The sequence below is a fragment of the Rana temporaria genome, chromosome 2 (assembly GCF_905171775.1).
Source record: "Rana temporaria chromosome 2, aRanTem1.1, whole genome shotgun sequence".
Taxonomy (NCBI): domain Eukaryota; kingdom Metazoa; phylum Chordata; class Amphibia; order Anura; family Ranidae; genus Rana; species Rana temporaria.
In genome coordinates this window covers 137,354,588-137,378,747 of record NC_053490.1, presented here as the reverse complement: position 1 = coordinate 137,378,747, position 24,160 = coordinate 137,354,588, and the positions used below count along the sequence as shown (strand labels likewise).

At 41.3% G+C, this 24,160-nt stretch overlaps 1 protein-coding gene across 4 annotated transcripts in view; it reads right to left on the bottom strand.

The window, feature by feature from the left end:
• KMT2D (lysine methyltransferase 2D) overlaps positions 1-24,160 on the bottom strand; it is a 212,813-nt gene that overhangs the window by 148,056 nt on the left and 40,597 nt on the right. For all 4 annotated transcript variants that reach the window (XM_040341168.1, XM_040341169.1, XM_040341170.1 and 1 more), the window contains exons 2-10: positions 15,892-15,979; positions 13,553-13,661; positions 13,137-13,348; positions 9,825-9,934; positions 4,746-4,908; positions 3,388-3,553; positions 2,080-2,194; positions 583-764; positions 118-275 (exon numbers count right to left, since the gene is read on the bottom strand). In XM_040341168.1, coding sequence (XP_040197102.1) covers positions 118-275; positions 583-764; positions 2,080-2,194; positions 3,388-3,553; positions 4,746-4,908; positions 9,825-9,934; positions 13,137-13,348; positions 13,553-13,661; positions 15,892-15,940 — 1,264 coding nt within the window. In that variant the 5' untranslated portion in view covers positions 15,941-15,979. The remainder of the gene's footprint in view (positions 1-117; positions 276-582; positions 765-2,079; positions 2,195-3,387; positions 3,554-4,745; positions 4,909-9,824; positions 9,935-13,136; positions 13,349-13,552; positions 13,662-15,891; positions 15,980-24,160) is intronic.

Genomic DNA, 24,160 nt, shown 5'->3' with positions numbered 1-24,160 from the left:
AAGCTACTGCATGACAGCCAGGTAGTTAGCATCTTCAGAAGTCAGCAATTGCAATGTACACATTTATATTAAACCAATAAAAATATAAAACGTTGAAATTCAGGTCTGTTTACTAACCTAGTGGTTTGGCTTCACATTCTGACAGGGCTGTGTCCTGTATCTCGCTGCCCTTGTCCTGTTCCTCATTCTTTTGTTCAACAGATTTCAGCCTAACGCATGCCGGACATGTGGGTACTAGAGAGCCAGACCTTTGCACACAATGTATATGATGGAACCTGAGAGTGCAACAAGCAGAAAACAATTGAGAGCTTGGGAGGAGTATTGTAAATTATATAAATATATATATATATATATATATATATATATATATATATATATATATATATAAAAGGTCGGGGAAAAGCAAGACAAATATTTCAGGATGCTATGCAATGCAGCTTGATAACTACATTTTCACAAAAGCATACACAACATAAAACGTATATATTATAAATCTCTACAAGTCTATTTTGTTTATACTCAGACAATATTCAAAAATAAAAAAAACGCAGAGAATGCAAAACACATCAAGGACAAACTTACTTTGAGCACGTAGAACACTGTCGCATGTTCTCCAATGAGCCAGACTGATTACAATGTACACAGATCAGCGATTGACTCCTTTTCTCTTGGCATTTCTTGCACACCGAATAGTTCTCATACCATGGACTACCAGGGTCCATCTGTGAAGCCCAACAACCACAGCTGCGACACACTCTACAATTCTGAACAGAGACAGAATACATGAAGCATAGTGTTATTGTCAATGAACAAATGATCAAAAAATGAATATGTTACAACAGCAATCGCATCTGTCACCTAAAATGATAAGTTCACCTTTTGACAAAAAAAAAAAAAAAATGCATGTGTTTTTGAGGGTAAAAGAAAAGTGCATTATTTTTTGTTACAGAAGCCTGTAAAGCATTGCACCCGCGATCAGCAGACCTGTCAGTATCTGTGTGCGTGTAACTTCGTACGAGCAAGCTAATATACGCTGACAAGAAGAATCAATTAAACTACCACAGCGCTCACACCACCGTGGTAGTTCATTGAGAACTACAAGCCGACAGCCACCAAGACGGTCGGGACCTGTAGTTTTCCATTCACAGAACACTGTAAATGAGTAATGCAGGTAGGTAGGCGGAGCCGCGTTCCTTTTAAATTGTGACAGCTAGCGGGGGAGAAGATTTCTCCCCTCCCTCGCTAGTTGTCAAAGTGGGGACCGGTCCTTTCATAACATGTTACACCCCGAATATGGGTGTAATATGTTATGAAAGGTGAACTTATCCTTTAATAAAGAGCATCACAAAAAGGACTCATCCAAAAAAGTGTGTAAATACTAGGGCTGCAACTAACAATTATTTTCACAATCGGTTAATAACCTTTGGGGAGGGGGGGGTAATTTTGTTGCAATTCACATTTTTACATATTTTTTTTTTACCAATTTGTCCTTGGGCAGATTAAAAAACACAAATTGCCGCAAAAACGCATTACATGCTTTTCTGCAGCTTCTCCATTGAAGTATATTGAAAATAGCACCGTTTTGCATATAAAAAAAAAAAGTCCTTGCCCTTTCCAAATACGCAGAAGCTGAAAAAAATAACGGATGTGAACGTGTCCCATAGCAAACCATGTAAATGAACTGTAGTGCGTTTCTGCAAAAAACACAGAGGTGTCACCGAGGCCTGAGATGTTTAGTAACATAATGGGGTTAAAAAAAAAAAAAAAAATTATACAAAAAGAGCAAATAATCGCTACTGTAAGGGGTTAATTTTTTACTGTGGGACAGTGAAAGTAATATTTACAGTAGCAATTTGCTCTTTGTGTACTATAAAGGGCCATTTTTTATTTTCTTATAACCCCATTATGTTACTGGCCGATTAATCGATTATGAAAATGGTAATCTATTTTATAATCGATTAGCTGTCGATTAATCGATTAGTTGTTTCGACCCTGGTAAATACCATAAAAAACAACGGATATCAAATAGCTTCCCAAGCAAAGCACTTTTAGAACATGGGATACAAAAGCTAAAATTACCTTGCACCTCCAAGAACCTGTTGGCAGATCCTCAATGGCTGGCTTTAGACAAAAGGTGTGATAACCTTGATCACAGGCATCGCACACCAACATCGCGGATTCCTCATCAGGTTTCCTGTCAAGGAGAAGGTCATTACAAATTTTTTTTTTTATATATATCCTTTTTGTATAGCCAGATGAGACATGACAATTGTAGTATCAGCTTTCAAAAAAACTTAAGACCCTATCCCTGTAGAAAATACAGTTTGCAAAATTATGATGCACAAGCCAAAAAACAAATCTTTAACGCTTTAAGGCTGGGTGTTTAACCTTAATGCATTCTCTGCATTAAAAAAAAAGGTAAAGACCCCAATAATCCCCTCCCTCCCCCCTTTTTCCAAACACTTACCTGAGCATGTCAGGGATCCATCACTGTGCCCAGTCTTCTCTCACCTGCATTCCTCTTCCCACAGAGACTCGGGCAGGAGCCATAAAAAAAACTGAGCATACCCACAAAACAACTTCAGTACCCTATATGTTCTATAGGCATTGCTATAAAAGCCCCTTCAGGTAATAATTTTAGAGTTAACCAGAATACTGCCCTACAAATTTTGCACTCACACTGACATGAGTTGGGTTACACAACGTTTTCGTACATAGGCGGCCCTTGGCGATGTGTTTAACTTCAAGTGTGCACATACATGGGGGCAGGGTTGGCTCAAAATTAGTTTGGGGAAGTTCTAAGTACTTAGGTGCAATGTTAATTTGACAAGTTTTCTTCACTACCACTTTATTTATATCATTAGGAACCAAAAGTCCCCTATGTGACAAACTCTTTGTCGGGGATTACTAAATGTAAGTCGAACAACCCTTGCCATGGGCCTGCACCCACACTGCAAGGGTTGACAGCTCGTTCAGGTCTAGGGAACATAGAAAAGAGAATTTAAATGCCCGCTCCTTGGCACTGCTAGACCTGTCTACGCAGAGTCTTATTCCCCATGTTCAAGTGGCCCAACGTCCTGAGGTCATCAAGACCAATGCAGGCTTCATAGCACTACACTGGACATGACAATGCTGAGTGAGTCTACTGCCAAAGCACAGGAGAGCACCATCTGCTGGGGGAAGCAGAGGATCAGGTAAGTAAAAGCATATTTACTCTATCCTAGAACAAACAGGCAGTTAAACTTTGCAAGCCTGGTGCAGTGCAACTGCAAGAAAGAATTTGCAGATTTCCTGGAGCTGGGCTGCAAAGCAAAGTCTTTGTGTTCTTGGCTCAATGGAAAGGAAATCCACTATGCTACTGATAGACTAGCAATAAAGAAAAATTACCTGCACGTTTGGCACACTTTACACTCAGGACACTGCCAACCAGAGCGTTTCAGTGGCGTTACTGTGATATCAAGACAGGAGCCATGATAGTGTAATCCACAGCTGGTGCATAACAAGAGATCTGTGAGGTCACCAGGCTTGCCACAAAGCATGCATCGAGAATCATCTAATAGGAAAGAGACATAAGTACAATATGAATTAGATAGCACTACAGAATAAAAACAGTTTAAGTAAAACTAAAAAAGGCAAAACTGGACACCAGGACAGGCAAGTATGTGTAGCTGCGGACTTAATTTTTAAAGGTGTTGGGTGGAACTCCTCTTTAATGAAGAGCATGTAAGATTTTAAATAAGAAATAAAGCTTGAATGTTAATTACTCACATTTCCTCAAATAATTTTTACTACAGAGTTCAATACAACCGTCCTGTTGGATTCTCCCTGCTTGATCAGCTATAGTGTGCAACGCTGATCAGTGTACAGCTGGGTCAGAATACAATAGCTCAGTGGAGAATTCTCCCATCTACAGCGAGTCAGTTTTTCGTTCAACCTACTGGTTGAACATAAAAAGGAAAAAAAAAAAAAAAAAAACTATGGGTTTCTTAACATAAGCCAATTCCGGCAGACTGTCAATCTGCGCCCTTTTATCCAACCACTAGGTGTCAGGGCATAGAAGGCCAAAGTCTAAAAATGGCTTAGTTTTGGCATTGCAATGGTGAGTTCAGTTCACAAGGGAAAGTTACAAATGACACAGTGGGTTTGACCACTTAGGAGACCCCTCCAATTTACCAATCCAGTCAGTCAGGTTGCCCTTCAGTAATTGGATTTTCTTAGGAAAGAAAAAAAAAAAAAAAAAAAAACACATACAACACACAAGATTAAAAAAGCATAGTTCATCTATGCCAATTAAGAGCTCCCTGAATATAAAAACAAACTGTGCAGCTTTGACCAAAGTTGCTACAGGTGTAGGCCATTTTAGTCTGAAAAACTCCCAAAGATTGCATCGTTCCATCCTGCCTTGGTAGGGGTGAAAAGTAAAAGCTAGAAACCTCTTAGGAATGTCCAGCAACAAGGCAACACAGGGTGATGTGATCCTTGGAAATTTTACAGTCAGGCTTCATTCAGGAGGTACATAAATGGCCTACACCTATAGCAAGGGCATTTTTTGGGTTCAGTTGCAGTTTTTATCTACAGGCACCCCTTATCTACATAGGTGAACTATGACCAAGTGTACATAGTCCCTATACAATTTTCATCATAGTTTAAACAGAAGAACAGAAGTATAAAACAAATTTATTAGTAAAAACAATTCAGGAATATAAAAAAAACACTTGTATAAAACATATCCATTCCAAACTAACCCATTGCAACAGCTTCGGCAACATGTTCTGTGCACAGCAGTTTTAAGGTCTTCATTGACTGGAAGGATCCACTTGCGGCAGCACATGGAATATGATATCGGTGCAAACACCCTGTGGAGTGGCACTGAATGGTAGCACCCATCCGATTACAGTATTCACATTTCTGCAAGAGACAAAAAAACATTACAGCACATGAACACATGCATACTCCACTCCGACAAGTAGAGAGCTATCTAAAATCTGTAGATGGTTCAGAAACAGAGCCTTTAATTACTTTTGACATAAAGGGTTGCTATTCTACGTTTACTTAAAGCGGGGGTTCACCCTATAAACGCAAAAAAAAAAAATTTTTTTTTCTTATACCATAAAATCAGGCATTGTAGCGCGAGCTACAGTATGCCTGTCCCGATTTTTTTTATCCCCGTACTCACCATGTACTCGTACATCGAAGATACCGACTCCCCTCGGGGAATGGGCGTGCCTATGGAGACGGGGGATAATTGACGGCCGGCTCTGGCGCGTCACGCTTCTCCGGAAATAGCCAAAATAGGCTTGGCTCTTCACGGCGCCTGCGCATAGCCTGTGCGCAGGCGCCGTGAAGAGCCGAGACCTACTCCGGCTGTCTTCGGGGAGAGTGACGTGCCAGGGCCGGCCGTCAATCATCCTCCCTCTCCATAGGCACGCCCATTCCCAGCGGGAGCCAAATCTTTAATGTACAAGTACACAGTGAGTACGGGGGTAAAAAAATCGGGACAGGCATACTGTAGCTCGCGCTACAATGCCTGTCTCGATGGAAAAATGATGTAAGTGAGGGTGAACTACCGCTTTAAGTTACTTTGGCATATTTTGGGAGGTATTGCTTAACCATTTGCGGACCGCTCGCCATGTACTGCAGAAAGGCGGCCTGTACAGGCAAAGCGATGTACCCGTACGTTGCTGCTTGCTTCCAGGTTTAGGATGCAAATAAGTTCAGCTTTCGAAAGGGTTTATCCCCACCCCCCTTCCCTGTGACAGCGGGTGGGGGGTTCCTCACTTTGTTGAAGGTGAACTTATCATTTACCACTCTGCACATTTAAGCAAATCAATAAAAATTAGGCAACTTTTCTTTTGAAGAACAGTGGATTTGTTCTCAGTCTCCATATACGCACCACTCTAATCCTGTTTTTGATTAGGCAGACTTATTAAGACAGGGCCAACCTAGAGGCCTGTGCAGTTTTTACACGTAAAACAAGTATTCCGATATTTTGTCTTACATTTTGGATCAAATGCTCAACATTATAATGCAATGCAGAATCCAAAATATCTCTGATCATCTACATCAAGCCATCAGATTAATACAACGTTTCTGCACTCAAGGGACACCCAACGCACAAAAGCAGACATGAATCTGGGTTCTGCTCACCACCCTCCAAACATCTTAATGTGTACATAATACCAAAAATGTACCGTATTGCAGCTTACCGGTCCTTAAAAGTGGTATCGGCATTAGTTTTCTTTGTCCAGGATTTTACCTGGTAATCCTGTAAATAACACTTCACCTCCCTGGGTGTATGCACTCCTTCCTCAACTGTATCTATGGGGAAAACAATGGTTGCCATCCAGCCTGGACTTCAAATACATCTGCCATTATGCATCTCTATTATATAGGGGTGATGGCACAACTAGTTTGATTAAGATAGATAAAATCTCCTTAAGATCTCCTTACTACAAAACATTTTCAGTTGTCCTGTCGCCCTATCTCGCACAGTTTTATAATTACTTAACGGATGGTAACCCTATAGGTAAACAACTCAATATGGCATATATTTCGGTAATCCCGAAACCTGACAAGGACCACAGTCAAGTTGAGAATTGTAGACCAATATCCCTTATAAACAATGACCTTAAAATTTTGACTAAAATAATGGCCAATAGATTGTCATCTTTCATAGGTCAATATATTCATAAGGATCAAGTCGGTTTTATTCCCGGGAGGCAAGGTCCAGACCAGATAAGGAGGGCTGTCGATCTAATTTCTATAATGCAATCTAGATGGACTGGGGAACATAAGCAAGAGGGTATGCTTCTTTCATTAGACCTTCAGAAGGCCTTTGACTCAGTTTCTTGGCCATATATGTTTGCAGTACTGAGGAGATGGGGATTTGGTTCCAGAATTATGGGAATTTTATCTGCACTTTATTCTTCTCCTGAAGCTAAAATACGATTACAAGGTATATTTTCGGAATCTATTAAAATAAAAAGGGGTACGAGGCAGGGATGTCCCTTGTCTCCCCTGATATTCGCGATCGTGATAGAATCTTTGGCAATAGCTATTCGAAGTAACTCGAATATCAGGGGGGTTAACTGTACGCAAAAAGATCATAAATGTGCGTTATTTGCAGATGACCTGTTACTATTCATAACCTCACCAACCTCCTCTTTACCTGCAATCTACTCTTTGCTGGACAATTTCTCAGAAGTTTCAGGGCTTAAAGTCAATATGGCCAAATCTAGAGCCCTTAATGTATCGCTGCCTGAAACTATGGTATCCTTACTGGAAAATGAATATAAATTCAGCTGGAACAATTCATCTATTAAATATTTGGGTATTAATCTGACTCCGAATTTCGAGTCTTTATATTTAGCTAATTACCCTCCTATGTATAAGAAACTTGAAAAGGATTTGTGCGACTGGGGTACTCAGAACATAGGCTGGATAGGCAGGATTAATTCGGTTAAGATGACCCTTCTCCCCAGACTTCTATATCTTTTTCGCTCACTACCTATACCGATAAAAAAAAATCATTTGAAGTCCTTTCAGGGTAAAATTACCAAATTTATCTGGAACAAAAAGGGTCCGCGTGTTTCTTCACGTTGTCTTTTTAATCTCCCTGAACAGGGGGGTCTGGGAGTTCCAAATTTGTGGTGGTATTACCAAGCTGCTAGATTGGCCCAACTATCGGACGTATACATCAAAAAGGATCGTCCTGAATGGGTTAATATAGAACAACAGGCATCCCCAGCGTATTCGTTAGAAAGTTTATTGTGGTGTATCCCCAAACGTAGACCTTCTATTCTGTCCCCGGCTCTTTCACAGGCTTTAGTTCTCTGGGATTCACTTAGGAATAATCCTTCCATAATCTCGAAAGGTCAACCTTTGGCTGATATTTTTCAAGATCCGATCTTTACCTCTAATGTTGATATCGAATCATTTAAATGGTGGCGTGACAAGGGGGTGTACCGTATTGGGCGTTTTTTTTCACATTTAGGTCCCCTTTCTGAACAATATTTTGTGGATAATTTTAATCTTCCTTCCTCTGAGAAATTGAGATTTTCTCAAATTTACGAATATGCTCAGAAACTTTGGACAGACAAAATTGTATCTGGGCGTCTATCTCCATATGAGCATAAATGTGATCAAGCTTCGGAGAGAAGGGGACTTATTTCGGTTATATATAAATCACTTGCGACAAATGATAATAAATTACCTCATATGCTAGCTTGGGAGAGGGAACTTCATGATGAATGGGACTTAAAAGATTGGTGTGGAAGCTTTATTAGATCTATTAAAGGCTTTATGAGTGTGCCTCTTATGGAGGCAAATGTGAAAATATTTACCAGGTGGTATCTTGTTCCTCTAAAATTGGCATCTATTTATCCCTCCTTCTCACCTCTGTGCTTTAGAGGATGCCATGGGGTGGGCTCTATGATACACACATGGTGGGAATGTCCAAGGATACGTGGATACTGGAACAAGGTATTCCATATTATTAGACGGGTCACGGGTTGTAATTTACATCAGTCCCCGGCGATTGCTTTGCTGAATGGATTCATACCTCAGGTTCAAAGGGTTACCAGAAAACTGATATTATTTATCCTGACGGGTGCTAGAATTACTATAGCAGCTGCCTGGAAGAAACCATCGGTTTCTATACCAAGTATGAAAAGAAAAGTCACATGGATAATGGAACAAGAAAAAAGAATTGGCTCCATGATGGATAAACTTACCCAGTTCAATGAAATATGGGAGCCTTGGTTGAAATTTATGGGAATCTCATATACCTTGCGGATTTAGTATTAGCTTTCGCTTTGGACTGATGTGCACTTTTGACAGGTAGGCTCTTTGTCCTTTTATCTCTTCTCCAACTCCTTTCTCTTTCTCTATCTTTCTTTCTTCTATTATGCTGTCTTTTTTTTCTCTATTATTATTTCTCTTTCTCTCTTATTATTTTGTTTATGTTGTTTCTTTTTTTTATTTTATTATATGAATAAGGAACAAGTTTTGCATACATATATGGTTCTTTTCCTTTATTTTGACAAGAATAATATATATTCTTTATTATTCTTCCCATATGTTACATTTTATTTTAAAATGGTTTGATTGAACCTAATTGTAATGGTTTCTTAAACCCTCTTAGGTATGTTATATGGAGGATGGTTTTGAAGTTGTCCTCTTGTTATCGGGTTATTCTAATTATCTATTAAAAGAGAGGGGGGATGATAGGGGTTATTCTGCCTCTTAGGGCACAGAGTGATCCCATTAGGGGTGTCGGGGGGTGGAGTTTACCCTAGGCATCTATCCTCCTTATAGATCTAAACAAACAATCTATTATATTTTTTTAAATTTCATGGGTCTGGATTGGATTATACGGATTATAGTATCTCTGGAGGTTGGGGAGGACAATTGGGTTGGATTTTGTTGTCTTCAATATATTTATTCTTTTTTGTTATTCACAATTTCTTTTACGTTTTAATGGTACTTTGTTTCAATGTGGAATGGAAGGGCAAGAAATGAACTAAATGTACCTTGTTGTTTTTGACTGTATGACACGATGTAATAATTTTAATTGATGTTCATTACATTGTACTGATTTATTTTTTCTGAAAATAAACTTAAACTTGAATGAAAAAAAAAGATAAAATGAGTTTGCTTTCTGTACATCCCACAGAAAGTGACAAGGACACTGTTGCCGACAATGCCATAAATTAGATATTTTCTGTAGTTGCTGAAAAAGGACTGGCAAGTTGCATTAGGTTTTTATTCTTGGATTTAATTATTCCTGAAAAGGAAAAAAGGCTATATTTTGTACATGTACCTACCTGTGATATCCCTGAGAATACAGCTTTATCAACATGAACAAGTCCAGTCCCTTCCACTTTCTGGACTCCATGCGACCACAACGCACACCAATAATGAACCCAGCAATGTCCTGAGTATGGAAAATATAAAAAAGTTTCAGAAGGAAAGAAAGGGGGAAAAAAAACAAACACACAACACACACACACACACACACACACATTATTTAATGGAGACTTGTATTAGTTCTGACCTGGTTAGATACACAGCATCCAGCACCTTATCCCAAAAAATCTAGCATACAGAGGGAGTGGGATTATAAAAAGGTGCCAATAGATGAGTAGTAGAAACAGAGGATAATCAAAACATTGAATTTATTAGAAACCGTTCAAATATAAGCCAATAAAATGATTAGATTACGGTGTACATATCCATTATGGTGATCAAACAGGTGCGATTACAGCTGTATGACGGTTAAGGTTCATATGTTATACTGACATGTGTTGCCAGTGTTGGCTTCAGGGATTTAAAGAACTAACCATAGGACACGGAAAACTCTACGGGAGTGTACAAAGATACTATATCTACACATACACACAAAATACAGAAAACATTTTTTTTTAAAATTATATTCAAGTAAAAGTAATTTGCTTTTGTACTTCCATCCCAACGCTTACCCCGGCGAAAACCCCCAGGAAGTCACCACCGTGTCAGCAAACACTGTGGAGAGAGAACACCATTCGGCCACAGAGGGCACAAAAAGACCAGGCTAAGGAAAAATTCATAGATGAGGATTACTTATATGTTCAAATTAAATAACAGGGTATAATCGCACCATATTGCGATAGCATTAGTGCATAAAAATAACCTTGAGAGATATATATATCTCAATCAAAGAAAATTACCTGCTTAAAAAGCAATGTATATATTCAACACAAGAGGGCGCCTGCATGTAAAATAGGAACTTTTTTTCTTTTATTTTGGATGATATACTGGTTTGTTTTAATAGAAATGAGGATATGGTTGCAGCGTACATTTATGTTTTTTATTCATTTGCTTTGATGAATCTCATATCAGGGTAATTTTTATGCACAAATGCGATCACAATATGGTTCTATTTTACTGTTATTTAAAGTGGAGTTTCGACCTGAAAAAAAAATTTCCGCCAAAAAAAAAAAAAAAAATGTGCTTACCCTAAATAGCTGATGCTATGCGGAAGTGCCTCGCGGTGGATTCTCTTCCTCCTCCTACACTCTGTGTCTTCTTGTGAATGGGGCACGCTGCATTTTGGGAACTGTGTGTGTCCCAGAAAGCAGCCGGCCCATTCACAAAGCGCAGCACTTCTCGCGATTGCGCAGTAGGAAACGGGCAGTGAAGCCATTTTTGGAATGGAACCTCCGCTTTAATCTGAACATATAAGTATAGAAATTCTTATATATGAATTGTTCCTTAGCCTGGTCTTTTTGTGCCCTCTGTGGCCACATGGTGTGCCCTCTCTGCGGTGTTTGCCGACATGGTGGCCACTTCCTGGGGGGTTCACCGGAGTATACGTTGGGATGGAGGGACAAAGGCAAATGACTTGTACAAAATTTAAATGTATACTTCTTTCTGTACCATTCTGAATATATTTTCTGACATTGTATCTTTGTACTCTCATGTCGTTTTCCGAGTCCTCCGGTTGGTTCTTAAATCCTCTGATGAAGACAACACTGTCGGAAACATGTCGGGATAACATATGAACCTTAACCATTATGGTGGTCAAACAGGTGCGATTCCAGTTATGATGGTTATGTACACCGAAATCTAATAATTTTATTGAATTATATTTTAACAGCTTCCCGACAGCCGTATGCCAATGTAAATTGACAGAATAGCACGGTTGCGCAAAAGGGCGTACCAGTATGTCCCTTCATAATCAGGCTAGCGGGCGCTCGCACGCCACGGGAGTGTGCCTGCAGGTCCTGCGGACTCTATGTCCGCTGGCGATTGTAACGAGGAGAGGCAGAACGGAGAGATGCCAATGTAAACAAGGCATGACAGGGGATCTACTGCTCCCTGTCATCGGGAGCAGTAATTCCCCCCCTACAGTTAAAACACGCTGAGGGAACACATTTAACTCCTTGATCACCCACTAGTGTATAACCCCTTCCCTGCCAGTGACATTTATACAGTAAATCAGTGGCCATTTATATCTCTGATCGCTGTATAAATGTCAATAGTCCCAAAATAGTGTCAAAAGTGTCTGATCTGTCCGCCGCAATGTCACAGTCACAATAAAAATTGCAGATCGCCATTACCAATTAAAAACTTTTTTTTTTTTTAATAAAGATGCCATAAATCCATTCCCCATTTTGTAGACGCTATAACTTTTGCCAAACCAATCAATATACACTTATTGCAATTTTTTACCAAAAAATATGTAGAAGAATACATATTGGCCTAAACTGCAAAAGAAATTTGTTTTATATGTTTATTGTAGCAAAAAGTAATATGGCTCTCTTTTGTTTATAGTGTAAAAAAATTAAAACCATAGAGGTGATCAAATACCAAAAGAAAGCTCCATTTGTGGGGAAAATAGGGCATCAAATTTTTTTTGGGTACAACGTCACACACCCGCACAATTGTCAGTTAAAGCAACACTGTGCCGAATCGCAAAAAAAAAGTTTTGGTCATTAAGGGGGTAAAAATCTTCCGGGGGGTGAAGTGGTTAAGTTTCTAATAAATTCAATGTTTTAATTACCCTCAGTTCCTACTATTCATTTATTGGCACCATTATAATCTCACTCCCTCTTTATACACATTTAATGGAGTTGTAAAGGCAGAAGATGTATCTTAATGCATTCTATGCATCAAGATAAAAAGCCTGAGCCCCATCTCTGTCCAGCGACGTCTACGAATGTCTCAGCCCTCCGAAACTCTTCCTCCTGAGACACAGCAGCGTCGCCATTGGCTCCCGCTGTCAAAGTCAGCTAGGCAATCACAGGCGAGGGGACAGGGCTCCTGTCTGAATAGACACAAGGCGCTGTGACTCAGGTCAGGTGCCCCCAAAGCAAGCCGCTTGCTGTGGGGGCACTGAACAGGAGGAAGGGGCCAGGATCATAGAAGAGGGACCCGAGAAGAGAAGGAGCCAGGCTGCTCTGTGCAAATTCACTGCAATAGAGCAGGCAAGTATGACATGTTTGGCATTTTTTTTTAGGATTTAGAGAGATTTTTATAATAAAATAGTTTTTATATATTATACACACACACACACACACACACACAGAAAATGTCAGGCTGGTAACAGGGTGAGCAAAGTTTTAAAAAAAAACTTGCGTCTGTTAATACCTCCTCACCTGAGGGTTCAAAAAGCTCCTCTGGTAATACAGACTCTTCAAAACCAATTACAGTTGGGTCCAAGCATGGAGTGCCAATCTCCTGCTTCCGACAGAGGGCTGGATTTAGTTGTGGGCGGCTGGGTGAAGGATCAAATCTTAAGAGTTTGCGATATCCCTGGGGGCTCCATTCACCACAATTGCACAAAGCACAACGCCTTGTAAAAGAACCACTATACAGAGAGGGAAAACACAACAATTTAATTATTTCATCAGGAGGAAAATTCTTATAGCTTTAAAGAAAGAAAAAGCATAAATTTTACACCTTCTAAAAAACGTTGTAAAGTTTTTCACTGGCATGGCTACAACCAAGGGAACCATACTTTTGTTTTATTTATTTTTTTATAAATTCATAGCTGCTTAACCCAGTCAAATACCTGCTACACCGCGAGTCCGGGAGAATACCATCCTCTAGAGATGGGTTGATTGAAGATGGACTGCTAGGCTCCTCTGCTTCACAGGCCACATCAGAGCCATTTTCATCAGCTGAAAAAGGAAGATTAATAAAATGTCAAAGAGGAAGACAGAAAGATTTATTGCAGTTTAAATAATTTTGCGAAAATATACAGTATTATGCAAATGTTTTAGGCAGGTGTGAAGAAATGCTTTAAAGCAAAAATGCTTTCAAAAATATACAATTTAAATTGTTTATTTTTATTAATGTACAAAATGCAAAGTGAGCAAACAGAAGAAATATTTAAATCAAAATTTGGTGTGACTACCTTTTGGCTTCAAACCAGCATTAATTCTTACACCTGCACAAAGACTTCAGCCTGAAGAAGCAGCAAGTTTGCTTTGAAACATGTTCATGTTCCAGCTCACCAGTGATGCCAGGCAGCTTCTACACCCAGTCTCCACAGCTCCACCCTCCCCTTGCCCTTGGCCAAGGCAAGGCTTCCTGGTTGCCTTCCTGTCCGCGTCTGCCACAGAGGCTACTCCCTGGTGATGCTGAGCTACATTTTAAAGGATATGTTCACCTTTCGTAAAATATTTAGGGTGCAATATGTCAAGAATAGATCGTCCCCTCTTTGCAACAGCAAGCAAGAGGGGAGGGGGGTCTGTCAAATAAAAAAAACTCAATGATTTACCACGGCACTGTGGTAGTTCATTCTCTCTTCCTTTCAGATTGCATCTGCTTGCCCTTATGGGTGGACAGGGATGTACAGGTATACAGATACACCGACAGACCTGCAGGGAGACCTGAATGGACCCAGCAATCTGCTGATAGCTTGTGCTATTCTTTAGAGGCTCCAGAAACAAAAAATGTGTTTTTACCTGGAAAAAAAAATGCATTTATTATTTTTGTGAAAAGGTAAAACGTATCCTTTTAAGTTTGTGAGTGTAATTATTATTTAATATTGTTTTTACATGCTACACTCTCCCTTCCCTCTGGTGTGTGCAAGTGTACCTGGAAGAATTGATACTGTTTTGAAGGCAAAGGGTGGTCACACCAAATATTGATTTCATTTGGGATTTCTCTTCCGTTCACTTACCTCCCCATTCGCTAAAGCGTAAAACTGCAGGCTGCTCAAATGTTTTTATTAAAAATGATCTTTACCATTCTGAAACTTACCTCCAACCACTTATTTAATATAGACCAATTCTGTACTTGCCAAATATGCTGCAGAAATCTCCCTTCACCGAGTCTGGCTGCAACCATTTTAACTGTGGGCAGCTGAAGCTGCTGCCTGTTAACTTCCTGGATTTACACAGACACACACCTCCAGCCTTGCAGCTCTCATTTGCCCTCTTATGACCCATCCCCCTCACTTCCTGGATAACTCAGGAGAGTGCGAGAGAGCTGTGCATGATGTCATAAGTCTAGGCTTTTTACCAGACAAGAAACAGGAAGTGGGCTGTATAAAAGGTATTTGCTGGCAGAAAGAAAGAAGTTTTACTATGCAAAGTTAAAGCGGGGGTTCACCCTTAGAGGGCACTTTTTCCCCCTTAGATTCCTGCTCGTTTTCTCTAGGGGAATCGGCTATTTGTTTTAAAATATGTGCAGTACTTACCCGTTTACGAGATGCATCCTCTCCGTCGCTTCCGGGTGTGGGCTGCGGGAATGGGCGTTCCTTCTTGATTGACAGTCTTCCGAGAGGCTTCCGACGGTCGCATCCATCGCGTCATGATTTTCCGAAAGAAGCCGAACGTCGGTGCGCAGGCGCAGTATAGAGTCGCACCGACGTTCGGCTACTTTCGGCTACGAGTGACGCGATGGATGCGACCGTCGGAAGCCTCGAGGAAGACTGTCAATCAAGAAGGAACGCCCGCTCCCGAAGACCCATACCCGGAAGCGACGGAAGAAGATGCATCTCGAAAACGGGTAAGTACTGCTCATATTTTAATACAAATAGCCGATTCCCCTAGACCGAACGAGCAGGAATCTAAGGGGAGAAAAAAAAAAAAAAAATGGGTGAACTCCCGCTTTAAGAACAAGGGCAGAAGATTAAAAGTTGGGGGGAAAAAAATAATAATAAAAATAAAAAAAATAAAAAACACAAGTTCTGCTTTAATTGATAAAAACAAAACCATTAAACTTCAACTTCTGAAAGCATTCTTAATATATAGCTTTTGCACAGTACTGTAGACCAGGTTGCATAGGCTAAAATGACACACAAGTGTGGACTATGACTGAGCGACGTGCATAATGGCCCTTCAGGCATCTGTTTTAAGTCTGTACCCAAGATTGCACATCTACATGGCAGCACTGCCTTACCTGATGCTTCAGATTCCTTATCCTCGCTGGATGGTTTCTGATCATCCATCCCTGGCCAAAATACTGGAACTGTCCCTTTGAGGGAGACCTGAAAAAAAAAAAAGTGGTAAAATAAGGTGGTGTAGTTACTGTATGTGGGTTTGAACATGCTTAAATAATATGAATAGATAACAGCTAAGCTCATTTAAATTGCTCAAACCCGCAGTCATTTTAATCTCTGTTACACACACACACACACACACACACACACCTAGCACACTTTCTTCTTGAAGGGAGTCCTTCCAAAAATGAGTGCTGTGACCATGCATTCCTGTTTCCAATCCACAAGCTGAAAGAGCTTATACTCATACCGGAGTAAAACAGGTTACTACATCACTTATCCTGTACCACACTCCAGGCCAAACAGGGCAAGAGTTTCAGCAACTAAGTTGGGATGTCATTCTAGGTCTTAACTGTTCTGTAGAGGAATGTCAGGCTGGCTCTAATATACTTTATTTCCACACGTCAAACATTATCATTAATACTACGATAAATAGAGTATCTCTAGTGACCAGACTATATGACTCTACCTGTCCCACTGGAGGCGAACACCTTCCAAGTGAAATCTCTCCGACATATCAACTGTAACATCCAGCATAAAGGGGGACCGCCTTATAATGACCGTTAAAGTTAACCTTTAGGAGCATGTTACACCCAGGGTAACACATAACATGCTCCTATGCGCCCACATTCCCAGCACTCCCTGTTCTGCGACAGGGGGAGGGGGGGGTCATCTCCCCACACCTGCTGTCATTTTCCAAAAACAGAATGGCTGTGCGGGGCTCCACCCACACAGCCGCATCATCGATTGCGTTTCATGTGAATGAATGTACTACAAGCAACGTTGGATCGCTGCGGCATTGAAGTTTCTCAGTAAACTGAGGGCAGTGGCGATTGCTCATATGCTCGATAGTTCATTGATTCTTCCTGCATGTCAGTAGCCATCATATGGGAGGTACACACAGACAGCTGATGAGTTTGCAGGATCCTGGCATTGCACCTGCACACAGAGATGAAACAAATCCTCCCACATACGTTCTGTTTATTTGTAGCCAACCATTCTCTACAACAAACAAATTTACACAGAATCGGTCAACAGCACAAACAACAAGGGGTGGGGATCCAAATTCACACATTACACAGCTCAAGGAAAAGAGCTCTGACCCCCGATTGGAGGAGGAAGAGATACACCTCCGCCTCACACAAGAATAAGCACACCTGTGGCTGTCAATCACAGGTTGCGTGTTGGAGCTCTCCTGCACCATTTTTCTCTTGGCAAAAAACTGTCAAAAGTGACCAAGCCTGGGGTCACACTTGTGCGATGCAGACACTGCATGAGATTCGCACCGCATTCACGCCATGTCAGTGCAGTGCAATTTGAGCCATACATTTTGTATGTTTCTTAATCGCATCGTATCCGCACCAAAATGGTGCAGGACTCTTTCTGCACCCGAATTGCATTACACTGCATTTTGAAATCTTTCTCGAGGTGTTGTTAATCTAACATTGGACACCCACAGCAGATCAGATGGACGCCTTGCGATTGCAATGCGGTGTAGGAAACGCACAGGATTCACTGCATTTACCACATTGCATATATGTGAACCGGGGCTTACAGATAACAGAGGAATCACACTCAGCTTTAAAAGTCAAGGTTTTTTTTCCAACTTAATGCCTCATGCAACTTGTAGTTCTGCAACAGCTGGGAGGTCCGCTAATTGGATATCCCTGGTATAGAAAAAGGCATGCTTTATTCAGATTTAATGCCTGGAGGTTTACAACCAATTTTTAAATCTAGCTGGACCTGGGATCAAATGTAATCAGTGAATCAAGGTGGAAAAAAAAAAAAATTACATTGTATATACATTTTTTTTAATATAAAATAAAAAAAAAAACTTACAGCAATGAAGTCTGACAGCACACAAAAAAGAAACAATTAGAGCAAGGAGTGGTATTTCACTAGTAAAAAAGGTAACCATTAAGCTGGTTTCAACTTCCAAACAGTCGTCAAGTGCATAGCTTCCATTATATGCAATGAACTTTCACACAGAGCTTGAAAAATGTCACGGCATATATTTTTATATCTAAGCAAGCAGCAAAAGCACAAAGATTCTTCAATACTAGCTCCTCACATTAGGTAAGCATTAATAGCTTTATTTGCAAAGGGGGGGCTAAATAATCAGTGTTTTTCTGATTTAGGACTGGGCGCCCTTCCAATTTCAGCATCTCATTTGACCTAAAACAAAAATAACACATACTAGAATTCAAATTTTAACTTTTCTAAACTGCAAGAATGAAGAATTTAACAGGGCAAAATTATAAATTGACTCCGCTGTTCACATGTAACCGCTTATCTGGGCGGTAACATGTAAACAAAGCCTCTGACACAGACAGCGTGCATTCAGAAACAGCAGTGGAGTTCTGGCCACAGCTAAAAAGCCAGTTTGTATGTGGCCATTGCACAGAAAGCTGCATTTATCAGTCTCTAAACAGCACATTACATGGATACATTTTGGATGAAAATATGAATGGATCAATTGGGGTATTATTGAAATATTATTTAAATCTGTCTGGAGTTCAGATTTAAACCACTTCAGTACCAGAACTTTAACATTCTTCCACTATCACACTTTGAACAGCGATTACCCAGCCATGAAGTTTTTTAAGATGATCTATGGATCACAGGAGTTCAGTTAGTTCTGCACTCCTAGGGCCCCGTTTTCAGTCGACAGCAGGCCGACGTCACTCAGCAGACCAGGCACTGGACCCAGCAGCCTAGCCCAGCAGCTGGCTTAGTCTCTAAACGAGCCACTGGAAGACTGAGACAGCCCCTCCCTCCCTCCCCCTGCACAGCTCAGCACTCCTGTCAGCGTTGCAGAGGCGGGACAGAGCTAAGGGTAGAACTGAGCAATCCAAGGTTTTTAAATGCTCAGTTTTCAGTGTAAAGACAGCAGGGGACAGATAGAAACAGAAAATAAAAAAAGGTTTTAAATTGTAAAAGAAATAAAAAAAAAAAAAAAAAAAAAAAAAGGTACACTTAAAGCACATAAAACCCTTTTTGGAAAAAGAAAGCCATTGTTGAAAGAAAGCCATAAGATATCCCGTTTGCAAGAAGCCATGAAGAAGCTGCTATGTGGCGGAAAACTAAAAAAGGGTTTGACAAATTTGCTTGGAATCTAGGAGCCAGCTAAAAAAGTTAGGAGCCAGAAAGCCCGTCCCAAAGAGCTCGCGCGTAGACGCGAACACATACGTGAGTAGGGCCCGCATATGTAAACGGTATTCAAACCGCACGTGAGGTATCGCCGCGATCGTTAGAGCGAGAGCAATTCTAGCCCTCCTCCAACTCAAAACATGCAACTTGTAGAATTTTTTTAAACGTCGCCTATGGAGATTTTAAAAAGGCAAAAGTTTGTCGGCATTCCACGAGCGGACGCAATCTGAAGCCTGACATGTTGGGTATCAATTTACTCGGCGCGTAACATTATCTTTCACAATTTAAAAAAAAATTGGGATAACTTACTGTCGTCTTATTTTTTTCATTTAAAAAAAGTGTATTTTTTTCCCAAAAAATGTGGGCTTGCAAGACAGCTGCGCAAATACGGCGTGACAGAAAGTATTGCAACGATCGCCATTTTATTCTCTAGGGTGTTAGAATAAAAAATATATATAATAATGTTTGGGGGGGGTTTGAATTAGAGGGAAGGAAATGGCAGTGAAAATAGTGAAAAATTACATTAGAATTGCTGTTTAACTTGTAATGTCAACGGCCACCACCAGATGGCGCCAGCTCACAGAAGGAAGAGCTTGGGACTTCACAAGGCCGCGGCCTCAATTGCCAGCCGTTGCGGGCCCCCTGCGATTGCGCGGTGGTGGCGCACGGAGACACAGGATCCTGTGCCTCTGTCCGCCCCCACCTCCCCGCCGCGCGATCGCGGCGGCCAGTAATTGAGGCCGCAGCTTTGCGGCCTACAGCCTCAATTACCGGTGGGCGCCAGGTCACCATTTCTTGTCGCAATTGCAACCTGGCGCCCGGATATTGTCGACCCCTGAACTAACATAATCCTGGACACACCATCCCCACTGTGAAACATGGTGGTGGTGGCAGCATCATGTAATGGGGATGATTTTCTTCAGCAGGGACAGGGAAGCTGGTCAGAGTTGATAGGAAGATGGGTGGAGCCAAATACAGGGCAATCTTAGAAGAAAACCTGTTAAGAGTCAGCAAAAGACTTGGGCAGAGGTTCACCTTCCAGCAGGACAACAACCCTAAACATACGCCAGAGCTACAAGGGAATGGTTTTAGATCAAAGCATATTCATGTGTCAGAATGGCCCAGTCAAAGTCAAGACCTAAATCCATTTGAGAATCTGTGGCAAGACTTAAATTGCTGTTCACAGATGCTCTCCAATCTGACAGAGCTTGAGACATTTTGCAAAGCAGAATGGGCAAAAATATCACTCTAGATATGCAAAGCTGGTAGAGACACCCCAAAAAGACTTACAGCTGTAGTTGCGGCTTAAAGGTGGTTTCACAAAGTATTGACTCGGGGGGCTGAATACCAAATGCACACCACACTTTTCACATATTTACAGTGCCTTGCGAAAGTATTCGGCCCCCTTGAACTTTGCAACCTTTTGCCACATTTCAGGCTTCAAACAAAGATATAAAACACATTTCTTTGAAGAATCAACAAGTGGGACACAATCATGAAGTGGAACGAAATGTATTGGATATTTCAAACTTTAAAAAACAAAAAAAAAAATTGGGCGTGCAAAATTATTCAGCCCCCTTAAATTAACACTTTGTAGCGCCACCTTTTGCTGCGATTACAGCTTTAAGTTGCTTGGGGTATGTCTTTATCAGTTTTGCACATCGAGAGACTGAAATTCTTGCCCATTCCTCCTTGCAAAACAGCTCGAGCTCAGTGAGGTTGGATGGAGAGCGTTTGTGAACAGCAGTTTTCAGTTCTTTCCACAGATTCTCGATTGGATTCAGGTCTGGACTTTGACTTGGCCATTCTAACACCTGGATATGTTTATTTGTGAACCATTCCATTGTAGATTTTTCTTTATGTTTTGGATTATTGTCTTGTTGGAAGACAAATCTCCGTCCCAGTCTCAGGTCTTTTGCAGACTCCATCAGGTTTTCTTCCAGAATGGTCCTGTATTTGGCTCCATCCATCTTCCCATCAATTTTAACCATCTTCCCTGTCCCTGCTGAAGAAAAGCAGGCCCAAACCATGATGCTGCCACCACCATGTTTGACAGTGGGGATGGTGTGTTCAGGGTGATGAGCTGTGTTGCTTTTACGCCAAACATAACGTTTTGCATCGTTGCCAAAAAGTTTGATTTTGGTTTCATCTGACCAGAGCACCTTCTTCCACATGTTTGGTGTGTCTCCCGGGTGGCTTGTGGCAAACTTTAAACGACACTTTTTATGGATCTCTTTAAGAAATGGCTTTCTTCTTGCCACTCTTCCATAAAGGCCAGATTTGTGCAGTATACGACTGATTGTTGTCCTATGGAAAGAGTCTCCCACCTCAGCTGTAGATCTCTGCAGTTCATCCAGAGTGATCATGGGCCTCTTGGCTGCATCTCTGATCAGTCTTCTCCTTGTATGAGCTGAAAGTTTAGAGGGACGGCCAGGTCTTCGTAGATTTACAGTGGTCTGATACTCCTTCCATTTCAATATTATCGCTTGCACAGTGCTCCTTGGGATGTTTAAAGCTTGGGAAATCTTTTTGTATCCAAATCCGGCTTTAAACTTCTCCACAACAGTATTTCGGACCTGCCTGGTGTGTTCCTTGTTCTTCATGATGCTCTCTGCGCTTTAAACGGACCTCTGAGACTATCACAGTGCAGGTGCATTTATACGGAGACTTGATTACACACAGGTGGATTCTATTTATCATCATTAGTCATTTAGGTCAACATTGGATCATTCAGAGATCCTCACTGAACTTCTGGAGAGAGTTTGCTGCACTGAAAGTAAAGGGGCTGAATAATTTTGCACGCCCAATTTTTCAGTTTTTTTATTTGTTAGAAAAGTTTGAAATATCCAATAAATTTTGTTCCACTTCATGATTGTGTCGCACTTGTTGATTCTTCAAAAAAAATTACAGTTTTATATTTTTATGTTTGAAGCCTGAAAAGTGGCAAAAGGTCGCAAAGTTCAAGGGGGCCGAATACTTTCGCAAGGCACTGTATATAAAAAAAAAAAAAAAAAAAAAAAACATTCATCATTTCCCTTCCACTTTGTGTTGGTCTATCACATAAAATAAATCTACATTTTTGGTTGCAACTTGGCAAAATGTGGAAAATTTTAAGGGGGTATGAATAGTTTTTCAAGGCACTGAAACTGTCCGATTATGCTCAATAAAACTCCTTTAATGCTGGGGCTCGTTTTGCACACAGTGGCCCCGATCCTGGTCTTCTGGCGTCCCTCGGCAGCTGTCTCGGCTCCTCCCAGCACGAACTAACCCCCTTCATGGGAGCTCTCTCCCATGGGGGTTAGTTCATGCGGGGGCGCTCCCGCGATACAGCCGCTGACTATCACTCGCCCCCCGTGCATCATTGGATGTGATTGACAGCAGCGCAAGCCAATGGCTGTGCTGCTATCAATCCATCCAATCTAGCCAATCTAGCCAATCAACGGCCAGACTGAGTGGCGAAGAGGACGTCTGGGGCGAGCGCAGCAGGTGAACAGGCTCAGTTAATGAAAACAGGGGGGGGGGGGGCTGGGGGGCCATCATTGCCAGGTTTTTTTTCCACCTTAATGCAGGGCTCGACAAAATCTGGGCCCCCGGTCGCGACAAGAAATTGTGACCTGGCGCCCGCCAGTAATTGAGGCCACAGCTTTAACAAAAGGAAGCTTAGGTGTGCAAGATTGGCAGGGCAGGGCGCGTTTTCTGGCTCCTAACTTTAGAAGGCTCCTAGATTCCAAGCAAATTTGTCAAACCCTGCCTTAATGCATAGGATGTATTAAGGTGGGAAAAAAAAAAACCTTTACAACCCTTTTAATGTGAAAAACTGTAGCTTCAAACCACACTACCCACCCCATACATACCTGAGCCAGCACTGTGCCAAGGAGCAGTGGCACTCTCCTCTCTGTGTATGGAGGCGGGAGTCATTGGCTCCTGCCAATTACAAGTAAAGAAAAAGCAGGGGGCGGGATGGGGGTCCACAGGAGCAAGCCCACATGAGTGCTTCTACAGCAAGCAACTTGTCATTTGCGTCTCTCATTGGGGGGGGGGCGATCTGCCACTTTGTGCAGAACCATTACACAAAGCAGGCAGGTGTGACAGAAAAAGGAAAATAATATATAAGAAAGAAATTCTTTAGAATCACTACGTTTTTTCAGACTGATCCTTTTTTGTAAGGAGAGTCATTAGCCACCACAATTTTCTCTGTAAAGATTTCTTGAAGAGGACTGAAAAGTCAAAAAGAGGAAGAGATTTTTCAGAAAGCAGCATGCTTTTACTAGTGTCACATGGCTCACTAGCACAAAAGGTTCCTAAACACTTCCTGCTTCCTGTAGGGGTCTGGAGAAAAAAGTTGATGTTTTTGTAATCATTGCCAGGTCCTGAGAACAGCCAACCCGCTTCTCCCAGCACAATGATTTGCTGCTCTGCAAACTAAAACTTTATAATAAAGCCGGCCATACATGGATCATAATTCAGCCAGCTCAGCACTGCAGGGATCAGACAAATTTCGATCCATCGTTCAGTACAACCAGCCAGATGGATTTTATCCCGCTCGACTAGCGTCACCAGCTATAGCCAGCAGTGCTGATCAGTGTATTCAGAATACAAATAGTTTAGGGGGAAGGATTCCCTTTACCATATTGAGTGTGTAGCTGGGAGAAACGAGTCATTGAATCCGCTGGTTGATCGTAAAAATAAAAAATGACTTGTTACTGCTTAAAGTGTTACGTTACTAAAAATCAATCTGTAAGCATGCTTGCGATACTCATGGGGTTAAGCCTCTGCATTGTGTAAGAATGCTGTTTGATCCTGTCTTCTCTGATCCTCCCCTCCTTTCACTGTCCCCTAATCATTTCCTGATAGCACAGTCTATGGATTCAAGCTTCACATGCTCAGTTTGGTGTGTATTGCTAGAGGGTTTTTTTTTTCCTTGGGTGGGTGCATGTGATCAGCACAGGGTCAATCAGCACTGTCCAGACAGGGGGGGTCAGGGGTCCTGCAGTCTCATAGGACAGTCAGAAAACTCCA